The sequence below is a fragment of the Sylvia atricapilla genome, chromosome 4 (genome assembly GCF_009819655.1).
Source record: "Sylvia atricapilla isolate bSylAtr1 chromosome 4, bSylAtr1.pri, whole genome shotgun sequence".
NCBI lineage: Eukaryota > Metazoa > Chordata > Aves > Passeriformes > Sylviidae > Sylvia > Sylvia atricapilla.
In genome coordinates, this window is record NC_089143.1 from 49,908,408 (window position 1) to 49,935,311 (window position 26,904).

Here is a 26,904-nt window from a genome sequence, read left to right on the forward strand (position 1 = left end):
AAAGATGAAGCCAGCAGCCCATACCCCAGTGTTACCTGACAAACCTGGTAATGAGTATTTTGATGCAGGAAAGGTCACATGCAGAGGCTTGTTTTGCAGAGCCTCATATTCACAAGCTTACTTTGTAGCATTAGGGCCATCCTGCCCAGCTCCTGCTAGAAGTGATCAAACCAATCTCTACAGCAGTACATTGTCTGTCCTTGCACATGTTTGTATCCTGGGTTGTTTCCCTCCTAAGATCCTACCTCGTGATGAGTAACGCAGATCGTCCTGTCTTTGGATGCCAGGCAGATTTCGAGGGGGAGGAGGGGGCGGCCTCTTGCAGTAAAAGCAATCTCTCCTGCTCTCTTGGAGCTCATCCCCTACATTGGCATACAAACTTGCAGGGCTGTTGTGAAGGCTGTATGAATCCTCCTCTTCTTCATCTTCATATTCTGTCTCCTCTCTGCTGTCTTTTAGGTCATCCTTCTTTTCCGCATCCACCTCGACTTCTTGTTGACATCGTGATCCAATTTCATATTGATCTCTTGAGTTCTGCTTGGCTTTTAATATTAAAGAAAGCATTATTTCATTTGAAAATTGCCATCTGGAAGCATTTCTTGTTTCAAGAATTCCTACAGAAGCAACACAATGGCTAATAAAACTTTTATGAACTGATACAGTAAGAAAGCTGTCAAATTCCTACCATCAGTGAAGAGCTTTTTAAATATTTACTAAATCAACAGTGGAAGTTTTCGTTGTATCTTGCTACTCTGATACACACCATCTTCGTGTGTGCAATGTTAAACTTTTCTAGAGTGGCTGTCAGAAGGAAATCACACACATTTTCCCTGCCTCCAGAATTTCTATTACCTATTATCTATTTAAAAACAGCAACACTTTGCAAAATAAAGCCTGAGCTCATACATCTGTGTTACTGCTTTTTGTACAATGGGATTGGGGTGCTAATTTGGATCTGTCTAAAATGAAATAGACACTGTCTATGGGAGAGATGACTGTAGACTTGTGCAAACAGGGCTCTTCTGTCTCTAGTGACCCACAAATCAAGAACAAAGTAGAGGGACATGAAAGTGTACATCTTGATCACTACGTACAGCATCAAAATGTTAGTAGTGAACCTCAGCAACATAACAGATTAAACTACACAATCTGTCAGCAAACTTTACTGAGCTCTTGTGGTAGGTTTCCATTCTGAGTTTTCCTTTGGTGATGCCTGATTCAAATGGGAGGTTAGGGCATTTACCAGGCTAACATGGTACAATTCGTGCTCTTTTTTCAGGTGTTCACCCTGAGCTGTTCCCATATACAATGTGACAGAGGCAGTGAAAATTTTATCAGAGCAAACCTGTTTTTCCACAGTGTCTATCATCTACCTCTATGTGCTAAAGGAACCAGTTTGAACTTAGCAAGTAAGAAACATCCTTTTCATATGTATGAGACAGTTGAAAAAATAAAATTGTCAACAAGATAAAAAGAAGATTAAATTTAGTCTCATAGATCTATAATACTGTAAGATATATGCAAAATATATGCCATTGGTAAACGCAAACAAGCAACTTTGCAGTTTTCAAAGGGAATGCATACGACCACACAGATCATCAACAGGCTTGTCACCAATCAATGCTTGGAAGTAGGAACATCAAGCTGCAAAATGTGAACTTTTTGTTGTCAAAATCTGTGCCTCCACACAGGACTTGACTGCACCTGTAGGTAGTGCCTCCTCTTTTATGCAAGTTCTTCTCTGAGAGCTTGGAGAATTCAGAAGTTTTCTAGGTTCAGAGTGGAGATCACAAATTTTCAGGGTTTAAAAGGAAGGGTGGTTGCACTGAAGTCTCTCTTACTGAGCAAGAACTTTATTTTCCCAACTGAATCCCTCATCTTCCTTCTCCTTTTAGACATCTGTCCTCCCTGGAAGCTGCAGTAACATGTGGAAATTGGAAGTGATAGAGTAACTTGCCCTCTCTGCCCATGAACTCATTCATCTGACACAGCACACAATATATTAATTTGACCAGTACCAACAGTGCTGTCTAACAACAGGACTTACCCACAGCTGGTGGAGTTTCTGAGCCTAACATAAGCTCATAAGTGTTGCTGTCTTCCACTTCCTCCTTGCAATTAGTGAAATCACTTGCTGCACAATTCTAGAAAGAAAAACAAAGGAGAATATTTGGTTTAGTAGTATCACCTCCTGCATTCACATTTGCTGTAGATATAATACACAGCATTCTGCTAGGAGGAAAGTGAAGACAACCATCATGCATTTGCAGCTGTGTACTGGTATACACACTGCAGGCAAAAGGTCTTTGTATCTCTGGACACAGAGAAAGGACACAATGTTCTGACACCAAACACCAAGTTTGCACAGAAAGGATTTAAGCTCATTGACCTTTCCCTAGCACTTTGCTGGGCTGTCCAGGAAGTTCCCAACTCTGTTCCCAACTGTGAAGCAATCAAAGATTAAGAGAAAGATCAGCAACAGAAAAACACGAAGTACATAGGGTGTGACTGGAGAGCTCAAGGGTGCAAGAAATCTCTGGGGAGCTCATTACAAGCAGTGGTTTGTACCAAAAGCCACGTGTGCATTGAAAAACCAGAAATGGGACTGCAAAGCATGTTTGGAGTTCTACCTCATTGACCAAATGTGGCACAGTGGTATTTTGTTCCTCTAGAAAGCTGCTATGTTCACACAGCGCTATGCAAAATTAGCCCAAGGAGGGTCAGAAGGGACAGTTCTCTAAAACATTATGAGTGTATTACCACAAGCTTAAGAGGTACAAACTCTTGCCCACCAGTGCAAAGCAAGCCTGTGATTCAACTCCAGACAGTTCTGCTGTCTAGAATATAGAACACACATTTGTTAATTGCTGAAACAACTGGAATTTCAAAAAGTGTCAGGTTTTTTTAAGAAACCTAGCAGGACCTTGATTCTCATGTAAGTGTGATATGAAACTATCCTCTATAGACACAACGGAGCCCTCAATAATTAATCAGGAGTTTTGAATTACAAAATGTTAATTCCAGGGGTTTGAACACATCAAACTCAAAGCAGGTAGGGAAACAGCATGGTCCATATATCATCCAGATAATTACAAGTGCAAGATTAATTACAAGTAGAATAGTGGACAGTAAAGTCAAGAGGAAGAGCTGATAAGCAGTTACACCCTTCTGCATGGTACAGAAAATGATTCTCAGAAGCTCATGCCAGACTGTCAAGAAGTTTGTTCCAAGTATCCTCCTGCCTCCTGGCACCCACAGCCACTCCCCAGGTACAGAGTTCTCACTGCATGAAAGAGGAGAATATTTTGAGAAATAGGTTTTTCTGGGGAACTGAGAACACCTTCTTCCCCGCTGCTGTTTTACACAGCCATTTCCTGACTACCAGTCTGAAGACACTGCAGCTACCAGACTGTCCAACAGTGCCTTCCTGGCTTGCTCTGCTGCTTTACAAACACTCCTGGATCTTTACACAGCCATACTCACCTTCAGTAACAGAGGATTCATCTCTGCCTCCTGTGCCTATATTATGTGTGCATCAGAGAGAAAATCTAATTTTTCTTAAACTTCCCTATTATTTATGTAGTTCCTTTATGCTTCACAAGCACAGGATACCTCTCAAAAGCTCCAAAGTCAGGGCTTTTCAGAATATTTTCAAAAGATTTAGGCTTGCATGTGCTAAATATAAGTAAGTGTACATTGTGAGAGTAAAAAAAGACTATGATATGTTTCCTGTGAAGAGAAGATGGGTGTAGAAGAAATCAAGCAAGGAGAGAGCTAGATATATTAAGTTCTCCTGCTATGACACTGGAGTACCACACCCAGGAAATTCTTTCAAGATGAAATTTGAAGGTTTCAAAAGACTGCAAGTCAGCTGCCCTGCTAGTTTATAGCTGCTCCACTGATAATGCTTAGTCAGGGTATTCAGGATGCAATTCAGAAGTTTAGCCCCTGACTACACTTTCTAAAAGTCTCCTGGACCTGTGAGACACAGAAAAGCTGAACAGATGGAAAGTCTTTAACCAAATATGTTTACACTAGAAAAAAATTCTGTATAATGAATAAATTATTGACAGAAGTCTCCTCTGACACTGAGCATGTCGACACTGTGCAGCTGAAAATTCTGCAGTGTCTCCAAAGGCAGTGGAAAGTGTCCTTACTTAAGAATGCAAAGCAACATAATTAAACTGGAATAATGCCATGGCTCAGCTTGCAAACCTTGCCATGATGCCCTGAATGAATGCCCATTGCTTTTTAAGTTTGAAGTGTCTTATATGGGCTGAGCCATGAAACTTGAATGTAGTAGCATAGCTGAACTTCCAAGTCATTCGAGCCTCTTTGGCTGAAAATGGATTTTTGATTTATTCTAGAGATTTCTTATGGATGTCAAGCCACCTTCCAAAGCACAAACTAGCTTAATTGGAAACCAGCATTACGAAAAAAAAAAAAAAGGTTAAAAAAAGTTGTTGCTCTCAGCACAAAACTGCTCACAACAGACTATGGAAAAGGGCTCTGAATGTTTGAAACTAGTTTATGAGTAAGCAAAATAATTTTTTTACCTCAGGATGCAACAGGAATGCTGGCATGCATTGAAAGTCCTCTGAGAGACTGAAATTTCAAGTCCTAAGATTAAATGCCACCTCTCAATGTCAAAATGTAGATACCTAATTTTCTTTCACTTACGTATTTTAACTGTCTTGATTAACTGACTTTCAAAAACGTAAAGCTTTTTAATAGCCTCAAAGCCGTTCCTCTTATACAAAGCCTGAACTGATTTATCTCAGCACCTTACTCAGGAATTCATTAGGAAAATTATTATAACCATTTTGTCAGCATTTTTTACAATGCATTTCTGAAGAGCCATCTTTGTAAGGCACATTTTTGAAAGATTTTTTGCTTGTTGAACAGAGACACAGTCATCCACACTGGCAAGGGCTGACACCATTGAAATTAGGGGCATTTACCTTATTTATAGTGAGGAGTGAAACATTAAAGAATTCAGAGGAATCTGACCCAACAGTGATGTTGTATCAAGTTATGGCAAGAGCGAGAAAGCATCTGACATCAGCACTTCATTTATAAACAGTTACTCACAGGTAAATATATCAATCACAGCTCACATTAGCCCTCGTGTATAAGATATAAGCAGATAGATCTAAAATATTTCCATACTCTATATTCCTAGCAACAAAGTAAGAATTTCTGATTTGTGTAGGGCAATTTGATCTTCTGGATTCTAGGGCATTTCCAGCTGCCTGTTGGATAGAATTCAGGCTTGCGAGTAGACTTCCCAAAAATATCCTCCAGTCACACTAAGGCCTATTCTGGCAAGGCTGAGACAAATCTGGTTGCCTGATTTGTTTATAACATGTCACCACATCATTCCTTCTTATCCTACTCCCAACATTCGAAGTTTGCAGTTCTGCCAAGAGATGCATTGCTCATTTGTCTGTCTCCCACTACTCTGTAGCTCAGCATTTCAGAGTAAAGAATAACCATGGCATGGCTGTCTTACAGGCACAGTTTTAGGCATCCTCTTCTGACTATTAAGCAACAAGGTAACATTGCCAGTCACCCAGAGTTGAACCTCTGTTGATCACCAGGAAACACCAATTTCTACCATGTGACTCCCTTGAGATGCACCAGTCTGAAAGAGTCCAGCAGCTGCCCTCTTCCTCTGCTGATCTGCAGCCCTGATCCTCCTGGGACTTCGAGAAACAAACTGTCAAATGCTGGTTAAAGCTACCACAGTCTATATGGGCTTGCTAGAAAGGCTGCAAGAGCATGTTGAGCCCAGATCCATGTACAGCAGTGCTTTTAAAACTATCTGATACCAACTAAGTAGGTATGTGGAGGTCTATGTCTTTAGAGTCAGGGCATTAAAGAAAATAAATATTTTCTCTAAATATCATTAGAGAAGAAAACCTAGAAGAGGAGATGGTCTCACTTGCACTTTTTCTTCCAGCACTATTGTCTCTTTTTTTTTTTCTCTTCAGTGCATATCTCAATAAGGCAAACAGTCCTTTATGAAAAGTAAAATCAACAGCTTTGAAAATCTAGAAGCTGATGTGAACTGCAAACACTTCAAAATTTCATGTAACTGTATTATGAGTGTGCCCACTCATAAATCACTACCCTGGATCATGGACTTGGAAGGAATTTGAAAAATCTTTCTATTATTTAAATTGCTAATAGGGTACGAATAGTACAAGAAGCAGGATGACACTAATTAATAAGCCTTTTCATTTTCACAATGAATTGCTGAAAAATACCCTTATAAAAACATTTCTTATTACTTCTGATTTCTTGTTAGATCCATTTTGTGCCTTGGTCTTTCTCACAGTATTCTTAAGTGTCTATGGTACAATTCTATCTTGACCTTAGTAACCTGATACGACTTCTACTTCCTGTGAGCTTCATTCTCCTACTTGGCATTGCTCTCCTGCTACTCTTTCAACCTTTCCTTCACAATGAGGTAAGTATGCACTCAGATATGCCTTTTTTTTTTTTTTTTTTAATGCTGTTATAATGTTGTTATTTTTCACTCTTGTCTTAGAAACTAGATACAATAACATATCTTAGATTGCTCTCACCAAGGTTACCCTGTCTGGACAGCTTCAATGATTTCCTCTTCTTTGTTTACGCAGAAAAGAGCCCTCTAGCCACTTCCTTCGCTTAAAATATCAAAACCTTATCGATGCATTTAAAAATTTGTTGGATAATGTCTCCTGCTGTATTCCTTTCCAGGCAGATGCTGGTGACCTGGTCCTCAGCAAAAGCCTATGGGCTAGTACACAAACACACTGAAAATGTCCTGCCACCGGGAGTGAATTTAAGCACAGAAGAAAAGGGGATGTAAATAGGGTAACTCATCTCAGGACCTCAAGACAGAAGAAACTCTTTTCCTTGGCTGGGTGTTTCCTCCCTTTCTTTGTCATAGGCATACCAGATTTGCTTTCTAATGTTTTTTTGCTTTCAGAGAAACTGGACGGTTGGATTTTTTTTCCCCTGCTGCACGTGATTTGCTCATACCACTCCTCAGATCTTCCAGCACTGGCTGCTTACGCTCTCGGTGCGGCAATTTGGAACAAAAGGAACATATTTCAATTCGGCATCTGTCTTCAGTTTTTGCTCCTTTTCTCTCACTCTCACTGTGGTGTAGTCTACACTATGCCCATTATCACTGCCCTGCCAGAGCTTTCCAGAATGCAGAGGTGAGAACTAGTATACTGTGGGAAATATTTTCCATTTGTACTCTCAGTTCTTCATGAAATGCAAGCAGGCAATTTGGCAAACACTTTTTTTTCATTCAGTTCCAACTGCATCCCTGAGCCTAGTGACCATCTACTCTGGTTATAAAAATTTTTCTAACTCTCAAGTCTGCATTAATTACTAATATTCACATATTCTACAATGTAAAATATTCATCAAAGTACTGAAAGCGTTTAAGTATTTATGACTCATTTTTTCCAGGGTCCTGTATGAGCACCTGGAGAAATGACTGAAAAAGTGAGCTTCATAAAATTGATTGCATGCATGGGGACAGCTCCAACATTGTTGTTCATTAGCTTTATTAATGTCAAACACCTTTACTACCCTATTAGCTTGCTTGATAACTCAGGCTTGGAAAAAAAAATGAGAAACCCCTAAAGCATAAGTGCAATAAAATATTCAATACAGTGTTACAATCCAAGACAAAAACCAATCTGGTTGAGGAGCCAGGCAGAACAGAAGCTTTCCTGCACATGTTCTGCCATGCAATACAGAAACAGACAGTGGTTTAAAGCAGCCCCTGCACAGTCCAGGGGCTGAATCCAGCCCTTAAAACCCTTGAATTTGCCTCTCCTGACATAAGCAAGACTTGTCTTAGAAAAAGCCAAGAACAGGATATATTATCCTTCCAGCCAAAACTGCTGCTGCCATCTGCTTGCTCCTCATGTGTCAGAGCAAGCTGATGTGCAAGACAGTCTGCCCTCTCAGGAAGCATGGCTGAGCCAGCCCTGTGTACTCCACCCTGCTGCCCAGCTGGGTGTCAGCTTTGCCCTCTGCTTCACCACAGGTGAGAATGCAGAGCCTCTGCCCCACACCACACCTTGCACTCGTGCACATCTCAGGCTGTGCCCAGGAGCTACACATGCAGCAGCACTGCTGAGCCACAGAGACCAGTGCATCCAACTCTCAGAAATTAATTAGAAGACCCTTCTCTGCTCTACTTGTTTACAGGAAAAGATTGAGGGCATTAGAAATCCCTGGGACTTTTCTCACTGATGCCTTTCAATGTTATGTTTCCTACAATTTCCCTTCCCTCTTGAGGCCTCACAGTATCAATCAAGTCAGGATTCACTGTATCATTAACATCCATTAGCCACCTGGGTAAAAGGCAACTGGCTTAAAACTGTGTGTGCCACACAAGTTAGACCACAAAAAGAACAGGTATTTTATATCAGTACTTGTTTTTGAATAAAACAAATTCTGCTCATTCTAGGAACAACAGGCAATGACTGATCTGTTACTCAGAATGACTTTTTAGAGTAGCACGCAGTCATAACTTATTGCAAACCCTTCATGCTTTCCTCACACAGCTGCTTACACCATGTGGCTTTTTATTAGATGTCTGGACATAATAAACATAGCAGCGTTGTTGAATCTTGAATATATATGACCCCTATCCCCTTTTGCCTTAGACACAAATCCATTTAACTCCCAACAGTTTTAAGTGTTCAAAGTCAGGATGGAGAGGGCTTTAAGCAACATAATCTGGAAGTGGAAAATGTTCCTGCCCATGGCAGGTGGGTTAGACAAGATGATCTTTAAAATTCCCTTCTGATTCTACCTGAGCAGGACACAAGATTTTTGAATCCTTCAAATGCATGTTCCTGCTGTGTAAAACTGCATCAGTATCATTCCCAGATTTCTTTTTGGGGTCATAGGTGTGTGCATAATTGCTTCATTTACCTGTATGGGTTTCAGTTTAACCCAACACTTTGTACTTTTTTCCATGTTAATTCAAATCAGGAGTATCACATGATCTGGTGGACAAGCATACTTATCTGCTGATTACACTAATCTTAACAAATTAGAACATAAACCCCCGATACTAAATAGGTACAAAACCAAGCAAGGACACAGGATGACAATAAAGATAATACTGTGACATTCAGAGCAATTTGTAAAATTCCCTCTGCATGAAATTTGTTAGAATTCTCAACTGCTAACATGTTTTCTACAACATTGAAAGATAACAAAATGCTAGTTTTCTCATTCCATTATGCTAAAGGTACATAAAATGTACATAACTACTAAAGATAGATAACATAGAATAAATGAAAAATAAAATGCTTTCAGTGCCAAAATCTAATGATTTTGTGATGAGTCTGGAGCAAATGCATGACTGAAACAAATTATTTGTACTGTATTAAGAAACTAAACAAATTAAAGCATCAATGAATCCCCAACTTGGGCTCAGAGATTTTAGTAACAGCAAAAAAGGAATTTTAAAATTTGAAATAATCTGTTGTAATCTTAAATAATTTCATTCTTTCTGGGCTCCCTTATTTAACTTCCTAAATATTTATTACAAGCTTATTTATTACAAGCTCATCTACTGCACTGCATATCAGCCAGCATCCCTGAACTGATCCCTACTTGCAACATTATTTTGTGCAATTCCACACTTACTTTGTATGCTTGTCTATCAAATATAGCAAACTTTCTGCAACTTTTTTTAACTACTGCTTTTCACTGAGTTTCTGGGGGAATAAAGCACGCCCTCTCTTTGTAGGAATTCACACCCACTGGGAAACAAATATACAAAAAAGACCCAGAGTAAGTAAAGGCTTGGAGTGTTGATAGCTGCTCACTTATTATGCAGCCTTCATCACTATGGCTGTGAGAGAGAAACATTAACTGCAAGAGAAGCAAAAGGAAACTTCCACTCACACAACTAAATTTACTGGTATATACAAAAATATGTTTTTTAAAATCAAATTGCTGCAGTCTCCATTTGAAGAATTTGTGCTTACTTTCCCTCTTCTGTGCATTTATGCTGTTCTCTAATCTATCTACTGAGTAGCAAGGGATTTTTCTTCTGAACATTCAAAAATAAAATTTCTCCTCAGACTCATTTTAGCTCATTTCTCCTTTAATGACAATTCTTGTTACTTCACTTTTCACACACCCACACAATTTTTGAAAGACTTTCAAATCTTGTAGAGTACTGATTCTGCTGAACAAAATATCCACTGCTGTTTGACAGGCTCTGTAATCATTACAAACTCCACAAAAGCACTCCCATCTCTCACACAGGTTAATTTTTCAGTCTAGCAGGATAAGAATTTTTTTCTTGCTTTTCTGATTTTTTTCCTGGGTAAAGCAATAACCATTCTCCAGAGAGCTTCTCTGTCACTTGATGACTGTGATTACACTGTTTGAACTCTCAGTGTAGTTACTAAATCATCACTCCCTTAGCACATTGAGCAGTAGCAGAGAGAGAATCACAGAACCATTTAGGTTGGAAAAGATCTCCAAGATATCCAGTCCAACCACAAAACTAACACTGCTGAGTCCCTCTAGGCCCTGTCCCTAAGAGCTGTGGCAGCTTGCGGGACTAAAACCTGAACCAGCTCCACTCCTTTGCCAAGCCAGCACCTGCTGGCCATCCATCTGGTGAATTTCAGCGTTGTTAATTTTCCCTCCACTTATTTCTTTATTGCCTGGGAGATTTTGCTTTACATTTGCTGAGATCAGTTCATTAAAATACTAATTTTAAGTGGCAATTTTCTGCCGGTGTGCACTGCCTGTGGAACCAGCAGTAGTACTGATACACTCTCAGCTGCAAGTGAGTTCATAGATGCTCAGGTCCCTGAAAGTGGGAGAGGAGTTTAAAGATTAAATGACTGACTGACAGGAAATAGAACAGAATTTGTATCTCATACTTGTTTATTTCTGCTTTTGTTTCTCCTAGATGGCACACATGAAAGCTTTGTAGTTGTTTGTTTTTTTTTTTTTTTCCAAATCCAAGACAAGAAAAAGTCATTAGCTCTGAAAATATCTTCAATTCTCTTCGCAAATTATATAAGCAGGTAGGAATTTTGCCTTTGTATAGACATAATTATGTTTTGGATGATCACAAATCATCCATGAGTGTGAAATGTTTCAAACACTGCAGAGAAAGTAACAGCTAGACAAAAATACAGCTGAAAGTGTAATGAGCAAGTGGAAGAGCAGCACTTGTGGAAGGCTTAAGATTAAGTCATCTTAATTAGCTAATGCTTAAGTAAGAAGAGTAAAAAAAAGGGCCTTTAGCAACATCTTGGGCTCCTGAAGGAATCAGGAGTGACTATCTGGAAGAAAAGGAAGAGGATGCATTGAGTAAACGCATCGAATGGAGTCACAACCCAGGCAACTTTCAGCTCCTTTTCATGTAATGAGGAAAGCATGGTCTGGCTGAGGAAAAGAATATTCAGTACTGTTTGTTCCAAAGCCCTGTGCTCCAGATTACTGTCAAGGATGTCATGGGCCAGACTCTAAGGTAGTTGCATAGATGCTTTCGGCAGAACATTTATGATTTATCACTGGTCTCAGGCTCTCAACACATCATCATTCCTCATTTTCTACCATCTTCTATGTATACAATGCAGAGTGCTACCCTAACGTATCAGCAGCTGATGTATTTTGCACAAGAACTACATTTTGGATGCTGAGAGTTACAGTATTGTCATTTGAACTCAAGTAACAGAAATTCCTAAATTCTCTGGTGACTTCTGAGATTCTGCTCTTCTGCCCTGAATCTTGGTAAACACTCAGAAATTTTTCTTCTTTTACAGAAACTAGCAGGAGTTTTGCTCTATCTAGGCAACTTTTAAATATATATTGCATTAAAGGGGAATAGGATAAAGAGTCTAAATCTGTGAAATAGCATGGTATTTCTAAAATATGTTCCACATACATGTGATAATAATAGTCAGAGTTTTCAGATACAGGTTTTTATATTCAGGTTCTTAAAATCTTTGCATTCCAAAACAATAGCTAAGCTAAAGAATGAGAAAAGCAGTTGAAATAAGCAGTACTGTACTGTACAGTACAGTACCTGTACTGCATTCAACTATGTCTATCAAAAAAATAAACCATAGACCAGCAAAAAACAGCAAAAAACCAGCAAAAATTATCTAGTGAAGCACTTCTGTGGGAAAACACTGCTACAGCATGTGGTAATATCAGGTACTTTTTAATAAACAAAAGCAGGAAAAATGTAAAAGGCAAATGAAAGGAACGTAAAAAAAAAAAGTAAACCTTTTACCCTCTGAAACAGGTATCATGTCAACTACATCCTTAGTCAATCAGATAAATAATGAGCCTCTACAGAATTCAGTCCTTTAATCCTTCTCTTATTTTTGCTTGACTCTAAATGGATCAAAACATGGTGCATGCATTTGCTTTCAGATTCAACTATGATAAACTTGCCACTAGTATTCTGGCCATTCTGCATTATTCTTACAGTTCAGGTACATCTTGAAATTTATGAACCGAAGGATGGTGATATTGTAGTTAAAGTAAGAGAAAGCCAATGAGATGACAGGTTCTGCCTGATAGTTTATCTTTTTTCCTAAAATAGAGAGAATTTTTTCATTCTGTAAGCAAGTTTCAGGACTTGGCAACAGCCAGCAAACTTTGAGAACTCTGGGCATCAATTTAAATGAAAGTTCTTCTCTCTCTCCCAAAAAGACAATCTACGCATTTGGTCAGTGACCTCTACACTACTGTGTTCACACAAATAATTTCATTTTAATGTGCTTTGCTAATTTCATATATTTCAGTGACAGCTGGTTTTATTTGATGGCTGTATATTTATTACTTTCAAACTGTATCCTTTGTCTCAGGATTACACTCTGCATTTACAGAAAACAGAATCTAATTTGGGTCTATTTTGCATACAGCACACAAGCAATATAAAGTTCATCTTCCTGGGTTCTACAAGCTCTCTGACAATCCAGACCCTGAAATAGAGGAAAGAAGGTAGCAGTAGAGAAAAAGAATGGTGAGTTTCTTTTAAAAAGTCCAATAAAAGTACTTGCAACTCAGCAAAATAAATTATTTTCAATAATTTGTTATGTAGTACAAAGTCACTTTGTGTTTCATCTGAATATTTCCATTGTAGAATCACAGAATAGACAGGGTTGAAAGAGACCTTCAAGATCATCCCCCTTGCTGTGGGTAGAGACCTCTTCTGCAAGACCAGGTTGCTCAGAGCCCCACCCGATCTGCCTTGAACACTTGCAAGGATGGTGCATTCACAACTTCTCTGGGCAGCCTGTTCCAGTGTCTCACCACCCTCACAGTAATGACTTAGTTCCTAATATCTAATATCTAATCCTATTTCAGTTTGAAGGCATGCCCCCTTGTCCTGTCCCTACATGCTCTTGTAAAAAGACTGTCTTTCTTGTAGGCTCCCCTTCAATCATTGGAAGGCCACAATTAGGTCACCCAAAGCCTTCCCTTTTCCAGGCTGAACAATCCCAATTCTCAAGTCTTTCCTTGTGGGAGTGGTGCTTCATTTCTCTAACCATCTTGTTGGCTATGAAGAGAAACTCCTGATGTTTGAGCAAAAAATTATACAGCGTAAAATGTGAGTTAACAGAAGATGGTACTCAAATAGAGGTTTATTTGCTTTGATTTTATATTTCTCTCTGAAATGCTCCCATATCTAAAGGAAAACACCTAGTTCTCTTAGTTTTGTTTGCTTACTGAACAGTAACAAACTAACATTGAGAAGTCACCTGGTCTTTCAGTTCTTCTGGGTGTAGATCTATGGGATTTGTACCTGGGACCACAAACTAGCGAAACCTGCTGTGGTATGGGGTCTCTGCCCCTAGACAAGAACATTCTATTGACCTATGGTGTTGTCTTTCTCCCCTCTTCACCACAGCCTGATTTCAACTGTAACTGCTTTCTATGTAATCCCCCAAAGCAGATAGATTAATAAATTCAGCATTGTATCCCCTCAGAATTTTACATGAAACGGGTTAAACAACACAAGGCATTGAATTGTGTGTTGTATATCATAAAATCTGTCTCACCTGAGGAAAGGCTAAACAAATATAAACATTTTCCATAAATCAGAAAGAAGTATATTCCCTGACTGATGAATCAAATACAATAAGTGGCTGCTTGCAGAAAGTAAATCAGTACCTACTAAAAGCCATAAAAATCACTTTTGATGGTATGACTTGCATTGAGACCTACTTCTGCTTCAAAAGAGGCAAAAAGACATATAACTGTGTAATTTCTGATCTATGTAATTTTTGTTCAAAAAAGTGAGCAACGGTTTTTCTTCTCAATTTTGGATGGGGGGAGCCAAGCAAACTGGAGTAATCAGCCTGCTTTTATGCTAGTAACATCAGTATTGGGAAATGCTTAGCAAGCACAGCTCACTAAAACTGTATTTGACAGCCATTTTAATGGCAGCTGCTACAAGATTACAACTTGACATGAATACAGATCTCAGATATTACCTTTTTAGTGAGCACTTTCAGTTCTCAAGACAAAAAAGAAGGAGCTAACGACAAAAAGAGACAAGGTAGGAAACTACTAAAGCATGAGAGAAAAAGGGCAAAACAACCTACATCTGACACCCAGTGTGGGGTTTCCTACAGCATCATGTTCTTATTTAATACCAGCAATGTTAGTCTACTGCAATTACCTGCTCAGTCCATTACGTGTTTCTAATCCACAGTCAGGATCCAGAAGTGTAGTTACTGAGGTTTATCATTTACAGCAGTTGGCCAAGCTTTGCATTTTGGAAACACGCCTGCTGTAAAATGAGATGTTAATAAACCTGGGATGTACTGCATTAGTGGACTGGGGATTTTTCCTGCTCCCATCTCTCTTTCAGACACCTTGTAGCCACTACTATGACTAATAACACACTACATAACAAAAAAGCAATTTAAGCAAACTGAGATACTGGAGTTACTATTAAGTCATTGGATTCTACCTTTTCACTTTCATTTTTGAAGAGAATTTCTTTTTTTCCTATTAGGACATACAACAGTTTTTAACCACCTCATTCCCCTTCATCTTCTCTGCCCCCAGCACCACAGAGAAAGTACCTATTGAGTGTAAAGACTGGGTAACTTCACAAGAACTTAGAAGCTGAAAGGACACAAGCAGCAGACTGAAGAAGAGTAGCAGTTAGTTACAAAAGGAGTCCCATTTTCTTCTTTCCCGAGGCCTCTGCTAGTCATGCTGTGCACACTCTGCTGCATGTGCATGCTGGGCAACACTCTTGGGGCAGATCTTCATCTGTAGTAAAATGTGTGTCAGCCTCAAAGGGACTGTGACACTTTACACAAAACTCTACCATCTATTTTTTTTTTCTAAATATGTGTAACAGTTAGGAAGAATGTCTGAATCTAAAGATCTACACAATGCACCTATAAATATGGGTCTGTGGATGAAAAAAATTTACAAATGGACTACTGCTATCAACTATCACTTGAAGGTCACTTGTCACAGCTGACCTCTGATTTAATGTGGTTTCCCTGGCAAGCAGTAATTAAAAAAAAAAAACAAACACCCCCCCCTCCCCAAATCTAACAAACAAACAGAAAAAGAAAAAAAAAAAAAAAAAGAAAGAAAAAAGACAGAGATGGCATTGTATTTATTACCTGCTGTCCACAGCACCCTGGTATTGTTTTTCAATTGACTGCTTAGTGTCCTGCCTTATCTTTTTGTTTCTCTGTTGGAGTGTAAATTGCCTTTTGTGGAAATTTAATAAGGCATCTAAACTCTGTCATGCAATTCCTGTGACGGGTAAATCTTGGATATTCACGTTTCACTGAACAAACTCACAGTATGTGTAACGTCATGCAGTAACATGTGATGCTGAGCATGTTTAGAAATTGGATTTATTGTGTATTTATTTTAAAATAATCTCTAGTGCTAAAGAGAGGTTATTGCCACAGCAGGCAATTGTGGAACAGTGCGAGAACTTTGCTGGTTAAGGGGGAATGAGTGAGCAGTGTGAATAGGAAACTTTAAAATTCAATATGTTTTGAAATTCAAAAGCTTTAGTGAAACCATAAGGAAGACACAATGCTATTGCAGAGGAATTACAGTTGAAAGAATATGAAAATCAGCAAGAACCAAGTGCATTTCACATTGAGATTTCCATTCCTGCCTAAAATGCTTAAAGGTTTGTGTTCTCTGACTGCTGCTTGAATTGTTGCATTGATGAATGCTGAGGAACCCAAGAATAAAAAAAACAGTAATTTTTTTTTGCTTTGTTTTGAGACCAAAGTGGCAAGAGAGATTAAAAAGGCCAAATGTCTTGCTTCAACTAACTGGTTAAGAATACCTAAACATTCCTGAAAAATATGAAGTCACATCAGAGATTAATATGAAACTTGCAATTTCCAGGCTGTCTCTACTTCAGCAGCAAGGTAGGCAGGACAGACTGACAGAAGAGAGAGGTACAGAGTGAGAAATAAACAAGGACCTTGGGGCCTGAGTCATGAATTCATTGACTTGCTGCACTGTGGAGCACCAGGCCCTGGCTAACTCATGATCAACTAGTGAGCAGCAAACCCCAGCCAGGAGGAGAGATTGTCAGTACAGAAGATTCGGGGCTTTGAATCTTGGTCATGCCTGCAGGTCAGTGTTCCATGAGCAATTTGTTCACACTTCTTACCCTGGGGTAGTTGAGACTACTGCACTTGTGTTTCTTGTACTTTAGGAGAGTTTAGGTTAACAAAGGGAAACAAACTCACAAGTACTGAGCACACCCCAGCTGATTTAATAATTTCTTCACTATCAATTCAAATGGGATGTCTTCCCTTCAGCACAGCAGGTTCTGGAGTTATACAAGTGCTTTGTATGACTGATGCAATGGAAATACCAAAAGAATAAGTTAAATTCTGACACTTCACTAAAAGCCATTTCACTAAAGATGACAGTGATTTGGCACATCTGGAAGAAAAGAGAAAAGCACTGACATACAAGCAGATTCTCTTGCTTGGGAAGTTCTTCCCAAGATCTGTACATGACTCATAACCTGGCAGCATGCTGTAAAAAGCAAATCATAGAACGGGACTCTATAGCCCAAGGGACACACATCTTACACCATTTTCCCTTCCCATTAGAGAAGGCAAAGCTGAAAAAAACCCCAAAATTCTCTCCTGCACAGTTTTGGAAACAATGGAGTCCTCTGTGACCTAGGTTTGTCTCCGATGTGAGTGAACAGAAGACGCAATAAAATGTTTAAGAGAAGGATGAGAGAACAGATGAACACGTGCTACCAAACTCAGCATCTACCAACAAATGATTCAACATAAGAGACTGAACTGAGGTTTTTGTACTTCAGCAGTCCTCCATTGTAGAAACTCAGGATGATTGTTTACTGACTCAGTTAAAATCTTAATAGATGAATGACAGCCTTGTTGACACGGCATTGACGTTTCTAGGGAGAGGAAGTTTTAGTACTTAATACTACTATTACATTGTAGGAAATTGCCAAAGTTAACACAAAAGACTCATCTGAGACAGAAAAGAAATGTTACCTTTAGAGATTATTAACGGAAGAGTGATGGTGTTCCTCATCATAACCCACGTCTTCACACTGAAATAGCAACTATGACTCTTCAACATGATTCAGTGAAATACACAATTTAGAAGCTTTAGGGACACCTTTTATTTACATTTTCATATTTCACTTCATTTTGCTCTACATGTTCAGCTGTTGAACTAGTCAGGAGGTTCAGATTTTCCTTCTTCGCCAGTTTAACTTTTTGATTGCCTTATATAATAAAACACTGTCAATGTTCAAGATCTGAATGTACAGTTTAGAAAAAAATATGCAACATCCAAATTGCTTTTGATAACGTAAGAAAAAAGAAGATTAAACTAGAGCTCTGCAGAACTCCAAATATTGGCACAAAAAAGGCTTGGAGTAAAGCTCTTTTGCCTCCAAACAGTTTGAGAAGCTTAAACAAATAATTTGTCCTTACAGTTCTCAGTGCAGGATTGTGTATCCCAAAACTCACACCCAAGCTATGTACCCATTGGGTTAAATGGAGGCAGGTAATGGGGAGAAACATATTAAGACCAACAGAAAGAAATTTTAGGGAATGAGCTGTCTCATGTTTAATGCCTTAAAGGTCTCTTATCTAATAAATGTACCAGAATATCCTTTACCAGCCCAGTATATCTTAAGGCAATGTCCTATATAACCAGAACAGAAAAAGTGGCCGGAGAAATTCTTTGTATGAACCTTTCGTTTCACAAAGCATCTAGCAAGGGTGCCAGTCTCTCAAAGACATTGTATTTTTCATTGTAGTTTTCTGTCAAATTAATCTGTGTGAATATAGATATCACAATCTGAAATACTGTGCATACTTGAAAATAACATACAGAATGTAATAATGCAGTGTAATTACAGAAGTCCATCTGCATCATCACATTTGTGGAATACCCAAGCCACAGAAAATCTCTGTGGGGTGTATATGAACAGGCTTTCACTGAATTACAAGGTAAAAAAATTTTAATAAACCTAATTCTCTTTCATATTCAGTAGCAAAGCTGTCACTGTTGTCAACTGTTGCAATGTTTTAAGCACAGGAGTCACTACACAACACGCATTTTCAAAAACGAAAAAAAAAAGGGAAGAAGAAAAGGAAAAAACAGAAAATGGAAAAATAGGAAAAAAGAAAACAAAAAAAAAAAAAAAAAAAAAAAAAGAAAAAAAATTTTCCAAACCAGTGAAAGATTTACCAGAAAAGTATAAATAGCCACCAAAACCAGAGAAAATTAAACAGAGAGACAAGAAGGAGAACCATTAAAAAAAGAAAGCAATTTATAAAGCAAGAAAAATTAACATTCAAACGAAGCTATGTTGCTTTTCAATGTAATAGTCAGAATATTATGCCTTCTCTTCAGGCAGTCTTAAGAGAAGATAACCCTCAAACCTTAAATCTGGCAAGTCAGATAGTTCATGTTCTTCATATGAAAAGAGAGCTTTGTACACATATGGGATATTTATGGCACCATTTGTGGTATCTGCGGCTGAAAATAAACGGTTCCTGTGTTACAAGCAGTACTTCAAAAAGGTAGTAATTCCTTAAACATCAGTGGAGCAGCACAGCCATCTCCAGTCCTTTATATTTAGCAGACCAAGCTGAAGACAAGGTTTTTGTTTCTTTTGTGGGGTTCAAAAAGAATAAAGACATTGAGAGTATGTGGTGATAGCTGCTGTGACCCTTGGGAAAGAGCTGGAAACACCAGAAATGAGAAAATCCAGTGGGAGCTCTAGTGGGAAATCGAGGAGCCATCCTGATGTACTGACCAAGTTTAATGCAGAACAATTCTCTGCACACAAAATAAAAGGTAGCAGCAGACCTTTCCTTGACCAACAAAAAGACCAGTGGTATAAACACAGGGAGGCAACTTCCTACAAATAGAGAGAAGTACACAAGTCATGCCCCAACACCCACTAAAGCAAACAAGTTTTGCACAGAGAACTGACGCCATTTTTATCTCCTGTCAACCACAAACATCACCACTTAAACTTCCTCTTCTAAACCCAAGAATTAGCACTGGAAAATTGCTACAGTGGTGAAGAAAAGCATGCTATCTTTTACTCAGAGTCACAATAGGGACACCATTTCCCTGCATTTTTATCTTTGCAGATATATAAAAAACAGTTCTGGTAAATACAGACAGAAAATGGCTTTTTTCTTCTCCTATAATATTTTAAGATGACTAAAAAAAACATATGTGAAGCTGAAATGTGTGGTATTGAAAAGCGCCACAACCTAATAAACAAAAGAAGAATCAAATTCTCCTCCTTTTCTGAAAACTAGAGTTCTTAGCTGTTTGTACAAGGTGCTATATGGTCTCAAATATATCCTATGCCAGACAGCCACATCTTTGCTTTGGTGTCCCCCAATGTTTAGGCTGCTTGGTTTAATCTCTTAAACCCCTACAAAACCTCCAGTTTCTTTCTGGTGCTCTTGCTTGGTAGAGACTGGTTATAACACCTTTCCCAGGACTGCAGTGTGAGGGCTGTAGAAGCACGGCTGGCTCCTGAGACCCTGTAATTCCTTAGGCAGTAATTTGTCATGAGCTCCAACCGTGTGCTTAAAGGGACAATTTAAAGTTCATACAATCTCTGAATTTTTCAAGGTGTCTAGACTCTTTACCGAATGAAGTAACATTAAAAAAATTACAAATATCTGTGAAACAACAGATGCTTGCATGCCCTACTGCACTCCAAATTCCTTGCCATATTTCAGCATTCCTTGGGGCTGGGTCAGAGGTTCAACACACAACTTTTCTAGAGAAAAGGCCACCAGTTTCCCCTTTTTACGGCAATCTGTTCCCTTCTCCTCTCCAAACCTCGCTACTTCAACCACTTCTGTTTTATAACCCCCTCCTCCTCACCTGGGGACTCTTCCATCAGCCTCCTTAGGTCAGCCAAGCCCCATCACCTGATCTGTTGCTAAGTTACTACTCCTCTGTGTTTCAGACTCAAGGAATGATCTGTCTGGGGCAACAGCCAACTTTTTGTAAAATATCACTCTAAATACGTGTTCAGTTAAAATGACCTGTTATTTTTGCTCTCTGGCATTGCAGATACTCTCCCTCTTTTCCCTGGCAGATTTTATAACAATATAGGAACAAAAGACTGCCAAGAAAGAGACCATTCTCTATGGTTCACAGGCTTGTTGTAGACTCTCAGTTCCCAGCACTGAAGAGAAGCCCCACACTGCACAACTGAACCCAGAGCCCCATCCTCTCCCTCCCATTTTAATACCACGAGACCAACCTGGAGAGCATGCCCAGAGCAGGTGCTTTTGCTTTACATGAAGCTAATTGTGACAGCTGTATTTTGCTGTAGCAAATGGATGGACTTGTATGTATGGATTTGTTCTGCTGTTTCCATCAGAGCTCAAATCCAGTACAATTTGACCTTCTAACACAGCATCTTTCAAAGTACCCAGATCTTACATATTTTCCCCCAAAATCTGCAGTTACAGCCAGATTCTTATCTCCCAGTTATTAATTGTAAGCCCCACTAATCCCTCCATCTCCCCTGAATTATTCTAGTCTCTGAGCATCCATGAGTGGACAGTTGAGAAATTAAGAGAAAATGAGACAATTTCTTTCCTCTTCTTTGATTCCTGCAGGCAAAAACTGTCTACAACAGGAGACTTGATGAGCACTAGACTCATGTCTCAGTCTCTGTTCTTAGAGAGGCTGTTAGTGTTTCCAGACTGTGACAAAAAATTTTTCAAACTCCGCCCTACATCCAGTCGTGAATTTTACACCTGCAATACAAAACGCAGTGCTGTTTTTATTTAGGATTACTCCCTTTTCTTCTTACTTGAGATGGCAAGAACACTGGCTGCCAGTTTACCTTGCAGATACACCACCCAACACGCATTCCTCACAAAGCCATTGCCCTCTTTTCTCCAACTAACCACACTGAAATTGCTACCTTTTTTTTTATCAACTAAGCACGTGGAATAGCTTATTAAACAAAGACAGAAGGCTGCTTGTTAAAGATCTGTAGTGAAAACCTTGCCTCTGCCCTATCTACCAAATAAGTTAATAGGAGTTTTTCAACTATCTTCAGCAGGAATTTGACGTTACTCCAACAGCATCAGGAGATGAGCTTCACAATTTGGGAGAAGATATTATCAGGCCCATAAAAAAATGACAAAAGGAATAGAACATTAATTTAGCAGTAAGCTGGGTGCAAGGTTCAACAATTAGTATCTTTACTGTAGAATCTATTTCCAACAGCCTCATTTTCAACAGATAGTATTATATTCTTGTATTTTACAATGCAAGTGTTAGCAAGATAAAAGACTACTTGACAGTGAGTAAAGGCACGAAAACTCTGTTCTCAACAGGGTTTAAAGTGTTAAGAGTGTTGAAAATAATCTAGCTGATAGAGATACACAAAAGCAACCTAAAATAGCTAAAAATTATGGAAGGCCATAGAATGAACTTGCATGTGAAATTGTTTCAAGACTGTTGTTCCCGAGGCCATTTTTGCCTGGAAATCAGTTTTCTTATCTGTCTAGATCACTTCCAGTGACCACAGAATGGGCCGACCAGCAAGCACAATTGCACCCTTCCCACATGTACTTCTGCATTTCCCACCAAGAGATCCTGCCTGGGAATCCAGACTGAGACACACTCTGCAGGGTATCTGCCCTGTAATGTAAATTCAGCCTTTATGTATTTTTCAGCTGCTGTCTAACAAGAGACTCTTATTCTGGAAGCCATGCATTTACCACTAATGTCTCCACAATCACAGAAGGGAATGAGGTCTGCAGGTTGATTGGAAACCTATTTATTACCCAGAAGCAGAGGGCCATGAGGCACGGTGTGCATCCAAGCATGCCACCACTCCCATCAGCAGGAACTGTGTGCCAGGTGGGAATTTAGGTCAAAGCCATGATTTTTTTCCCTACTATTGGTGTTAGGATTCTTCAAGATTACTAACAAGGTGATGACCTTAAAAAGGATAGTAGGGTGCAGCACAGTATGTGTGAGTTATAAGCTCATACTGAGTGCAAAGTTTGCTCTCCTTCTGAAAACACAGTCTTTTTGTATTTATATTGTGGCATTCAACACATTGCTTTGTCTGTGTTCTAGCTGTGCTTCCATCTCTCAAAATCATACCTTAGTTAGCACAAAGAAACAATAATGAAATTTCAATAAAGCATTAAAAAAAGAAAGAATAAAAAACCCCCAACCAAACAAACCAACCCCTCCCGCAAAAAACCCCAAACAACGGCAAACAAACCATCAGAGATTTCACTGAGAGGAGATAAAAGTTCCACAAGGGACCTTACTATTGCTATCAATTCTTATGCTGAAAGCTGGAAGTTAACACAGTAAGGAGTGACACTATACAAACCTAAAATAGAAGGCTCTCTCTAAGCAACCATTGTAACTTAAAGATGTTGAATGTTTGTGACTGTGCACACGGCCCTTGACTGTGTTATATCCTGTGGGACAGACCCTCAGATAGCAATTTGGAGTAATGAAAACAATTTATGTCATCTGAGGAGAGGCCTTATGAGAGTCTGACACTTTATTAAACTGAGAATACCAGTCCACTTACTTACTTCTGTACCTCTTGACTAGAAGTCCAATTATTATTCAGGGAATTTAATGGACTATATTCATGGCTACTGGTATTGCTCAGAGTGGTTTTTTTAACTGCTTTGAAACTGAGATACGTAACACAACTTTTACAATTGGTTGCATAACCTACTGTCCCAATTCATCCCTATTTTCTTGACTGGTTACATTAACTCACACACACACAGACTGCTAATTCTGACACAGTGGAATGACATTCACATTGCCAGTAAGATTTTTTTGTTCCCTGTGAAAAATCCACTTTTATCCCAAATTACTCTAAATTAGAAGAAAACAAGGAGAAACAAATACAATGACTCCATGACAGACTGGTGTGTGTATCTTCCTAGGGGCAACTAGTCTCAGAGCTGCAGTCAAACACATGCCTAGCATTTACTTTCACAGGTTTTGATCAACTCAAGTTGCTTCAAAGCTCTGTTTACATTCTGTTCTGGTCTCAGGTTACCTTTGCATTCAGCCTACATTTTGAGCTATATCACAAACTCAGATTCCCTCTCTTACCAAAATATCAATTCAGCGTACTGGGAAAAAAAGTGGCATCCTAGTTAAAGCAAGAGAATAGCTAGCCTCACTTCTTCTCAGTATTTAAAGAAACAGCAAATATTATCTGATGTTAAGCAGTCTCTACTAAGCTCTTGCTTTGTCTGCAATCAAGGCTACGAAAAACTTCAAAATCAATGTGAAGTAGCCACAGACGTGCATGGTGTGTCACTTCTGCACAGAAACATCTAAACCAACTCACTGAAGGCTTATGCAGCACAGTCCAAACCACTGCACAACTGCCTGGTTTTCCTGTCCAGGTGGTGACTGGACATGGGACACTAACGCAGCATTCCCAAAGCCTGCAAATAGACCATGAGGTTTGCCTCAATTGCCCAAAATGAAACTGCTTCATTTTCCTAAAAACACTAGAGTGGTGAACCCCCCCCTCCTCCCACTCCAGCCTACAGAGTAGTAAAATCCAGGCGAGAGTAGATAGATGTGAAACACTGAATCCTACAGGGAACACTTTAGGGACTGTTAAAGGAAGAAATGGGAATTAAAAGCCACTCTCCCATTTTGAGGTTGAGATGAAATTGTAGCTCCCAGGGTGAGTTTCTGCAGAATACTCTGGCTACCTCTGTGCCTACTTTGATGTGCAAGGGAAGCCGCATTTTCCAGTTCTTGCATGGATTGAAGCAATTTCTACTCAACACAGCTCAATCCAACTCAGCTTTGCCAAAGCAAACAGCTGAAGAAAAATTTAAAGCTTAAGAGGTGCATGTATGTGTGAAGCCCACATACACCCTCCCATCCTACTCTGCAGCAACAAAGTGTAGACTTGTCCTGCACTATTTCACCATCAGCTCTTTAAAGCAAAACACTCTGGGCTCTGAACAAAGCCCCTTTGTTAAGTAACAATCCAACATGTAGAGGACCCTCGTTTCATACTGTCTCCATTACAATGCAAATCTCTGCCTTGACACACTCAAAATAGAATCCTGTACAAGTAATGCTGCACCGCAGAGCAGAGCTTGTGTCATCTACTGATAATGAATACTTTTGCAACCCTTTTAATTGCTTCCATTGTTTATAATTTTGTGGATACATTTTCTTCAGGAGAGAATAGTTTTTAATATAGTCTTAACAAGAAAGACATATACTACAAGATGTGAGCTCAATTAAGTTTTCTGATCTAAAACAATAAATTCCATGATAAATTAACAAAAACAATAAAACAAGTAGCAAAACATGATTAATAGGAGAATTCTAGCCAATAGGCTCTTCTAATCTGGGGATCTGACAGTTCCATAAAAATAGCAGACAAGAAGAAATAATGACAAAGTTAAAATCACAACAATGGTAATATATAATAAACTATGTATTTCAAAAGATTATGTTGCAAGTGAAACTTTGCACCAAAATTTATTGATCAAAAAAAAGACTCCCTATAAACTTATCCTTCACTTCTTGTTCTTGTACATATGGAAATCAGAAAAGCCCCAGATCTTAAACTGCACAGCAAACTGGCTCAGCTAAAGAATTTACACAGTCACCTGAATAAAGCAGGAAAAAACTCTAACCACAGGAGACCTGTGGTTAAAGACACAGTACTTTATGAAAATCTACACAAGCACTCATTTCTGGGTGTCTGTCAAAAAACATTGCTGTAAATACTGAACTGGTATCTCACAAGAGGCATAATTCTACTCTGCTCTTTGAAATGTAAATGCTGTTAAGTGTCTTTGCTTCTTCTTAGTTTGCGGATCAAGTAATCACCTTTATCAAGGTGAAACCATACAGGAAGATTCTGCTTTTAGAGCATCAGAAACAAAGAATATTAATGAGTCTGGGCCCACTTTCCTTTTCCACACAACAAGTCAGTCAAGGGTCAGTGTCAGAAGGGTTTGGTATAAGATCCAGTCGCAAGTCCTTCTTGTGACAGCACGGTGTAGCCCCCATGCGCTGCCCTGTTAGAGCCCTGTGTACTACTCATCAACCCAGCTGGTATCCCAGGGCAAACAAACTGTCTTAAAACATTCAATTCCATTAGAAAACCAAAATGAACAGACTAATTCAAACCAGTTCTAGCAGGACATAAACACCTCTGATACTCTCGGTATCAACTACGCTTTAGCTCAAGAGATTTCCTGTTTCCCTCTACTTATTAACTTGCTATGAGTACTAACCCAACCTCCGACTGACCTAAGGGACACACTTTTAAACTCTGAGCATTCACAACACCCTGTGGGAATAATTTTCAGAAGTACAATACCTGCTCTGCAAAAAAACAATGTTTTAAACTCAGCTCTTGCTGGTTTCACCCAGTGCTCTCTAGCTCCTGCACCAGAGAGATGCTGATGGAGGGATGCCTACCTGCCCACTCCCTGCCCCTCAACATGCCTCTATCCCCTACCTATAGACACATTGCTGAAAAACACTACTTGTGTAAATCAAGTTCTTACAAAAGCATGCATTCTGACAAAACTGCATTAGTATTGCCCCAAGACTGATAAAGAAATCCTAATTTTACCTATACTCGCTGTTTGTAGTGTGATTACAAATTAATTAAAAGATCTGGCTCAGTGCTCATGTAATAGTAACTCCTTTTCCAAAATAAACTAGAAATTCTTGGGCTGACACAAATCTTGCTCTGAGGGATGTGACTTTCCTAAGTAAATCGCACCAAGCAATAAAAAGGTCCATAACAATACTACTTTATGTTAAAACTTCTTCTCGACAGTATTGTCAAGCTCTTGGACAGAACTGTATTTTATTCATGGGAACTTAAAAAAAAGTAATAAAAATCCTTCTGGCTGTTTCTGAATTATAAAATATAAAAATGCAAACAACATTCTTCAGTTCTATCCACATTAAAAATTCCTGCTTAAGAGATGTAATAAATTATTTTCCAGGACCTGGAACACAAAGTAACTTTTTCTAAGTCATAAAATCATGGAATAATTTTTGTCAGCATGACAGTATTTTGTTTATAAAATTCACCTAACCTTAAACTTTCTCACCATACAGAGTAGCATCATGTTACGCCACACACTCCTTAGAAAACTCTACATTTCAATAGGGGGATGTGGAGTAATATAAATAAAACACAATTATTTTGGTTGCTTTGCCCTTTTAGCTCGTATCTGTAATCTGTATCGTAGTATTTCCATGGTAGTGCTGAATAGGCCAAATCATAATTTCAATGTTTCTCTACAAATATTGTGCTAGTCTGCACTTGCTTTTATTGTCAAG

General features: G+C 38.9%; 1 protein-coding gene across 1 annotated transcript in view; it reads right to left on the reverse strand.

Moving 5' to 3' along the window:
- BANK1 (B cell scaffold protein with ankyrin repeats 1) overlaps positions 1–26,904 on the reverse strand; it is a 135,474-nt gene that overhangs the window by 23,721 nt on the left and 84,849 nt on the right. The window contains exons 9-10 of the mRNA XM_066317873.1: positions 2,048–2,144; positions 246–542 (exon numbers count right to left, since the gene is read on the reverse strand). Of these exons, the coding sequence (XP_066173970.1) occupies positions 246–542; positions 2,048–2,144 (394 nt within the window). The remainder of the gene's footprint in view (positions 1–245; positions 543–2,047; positions 2,145–26,904) is intronic.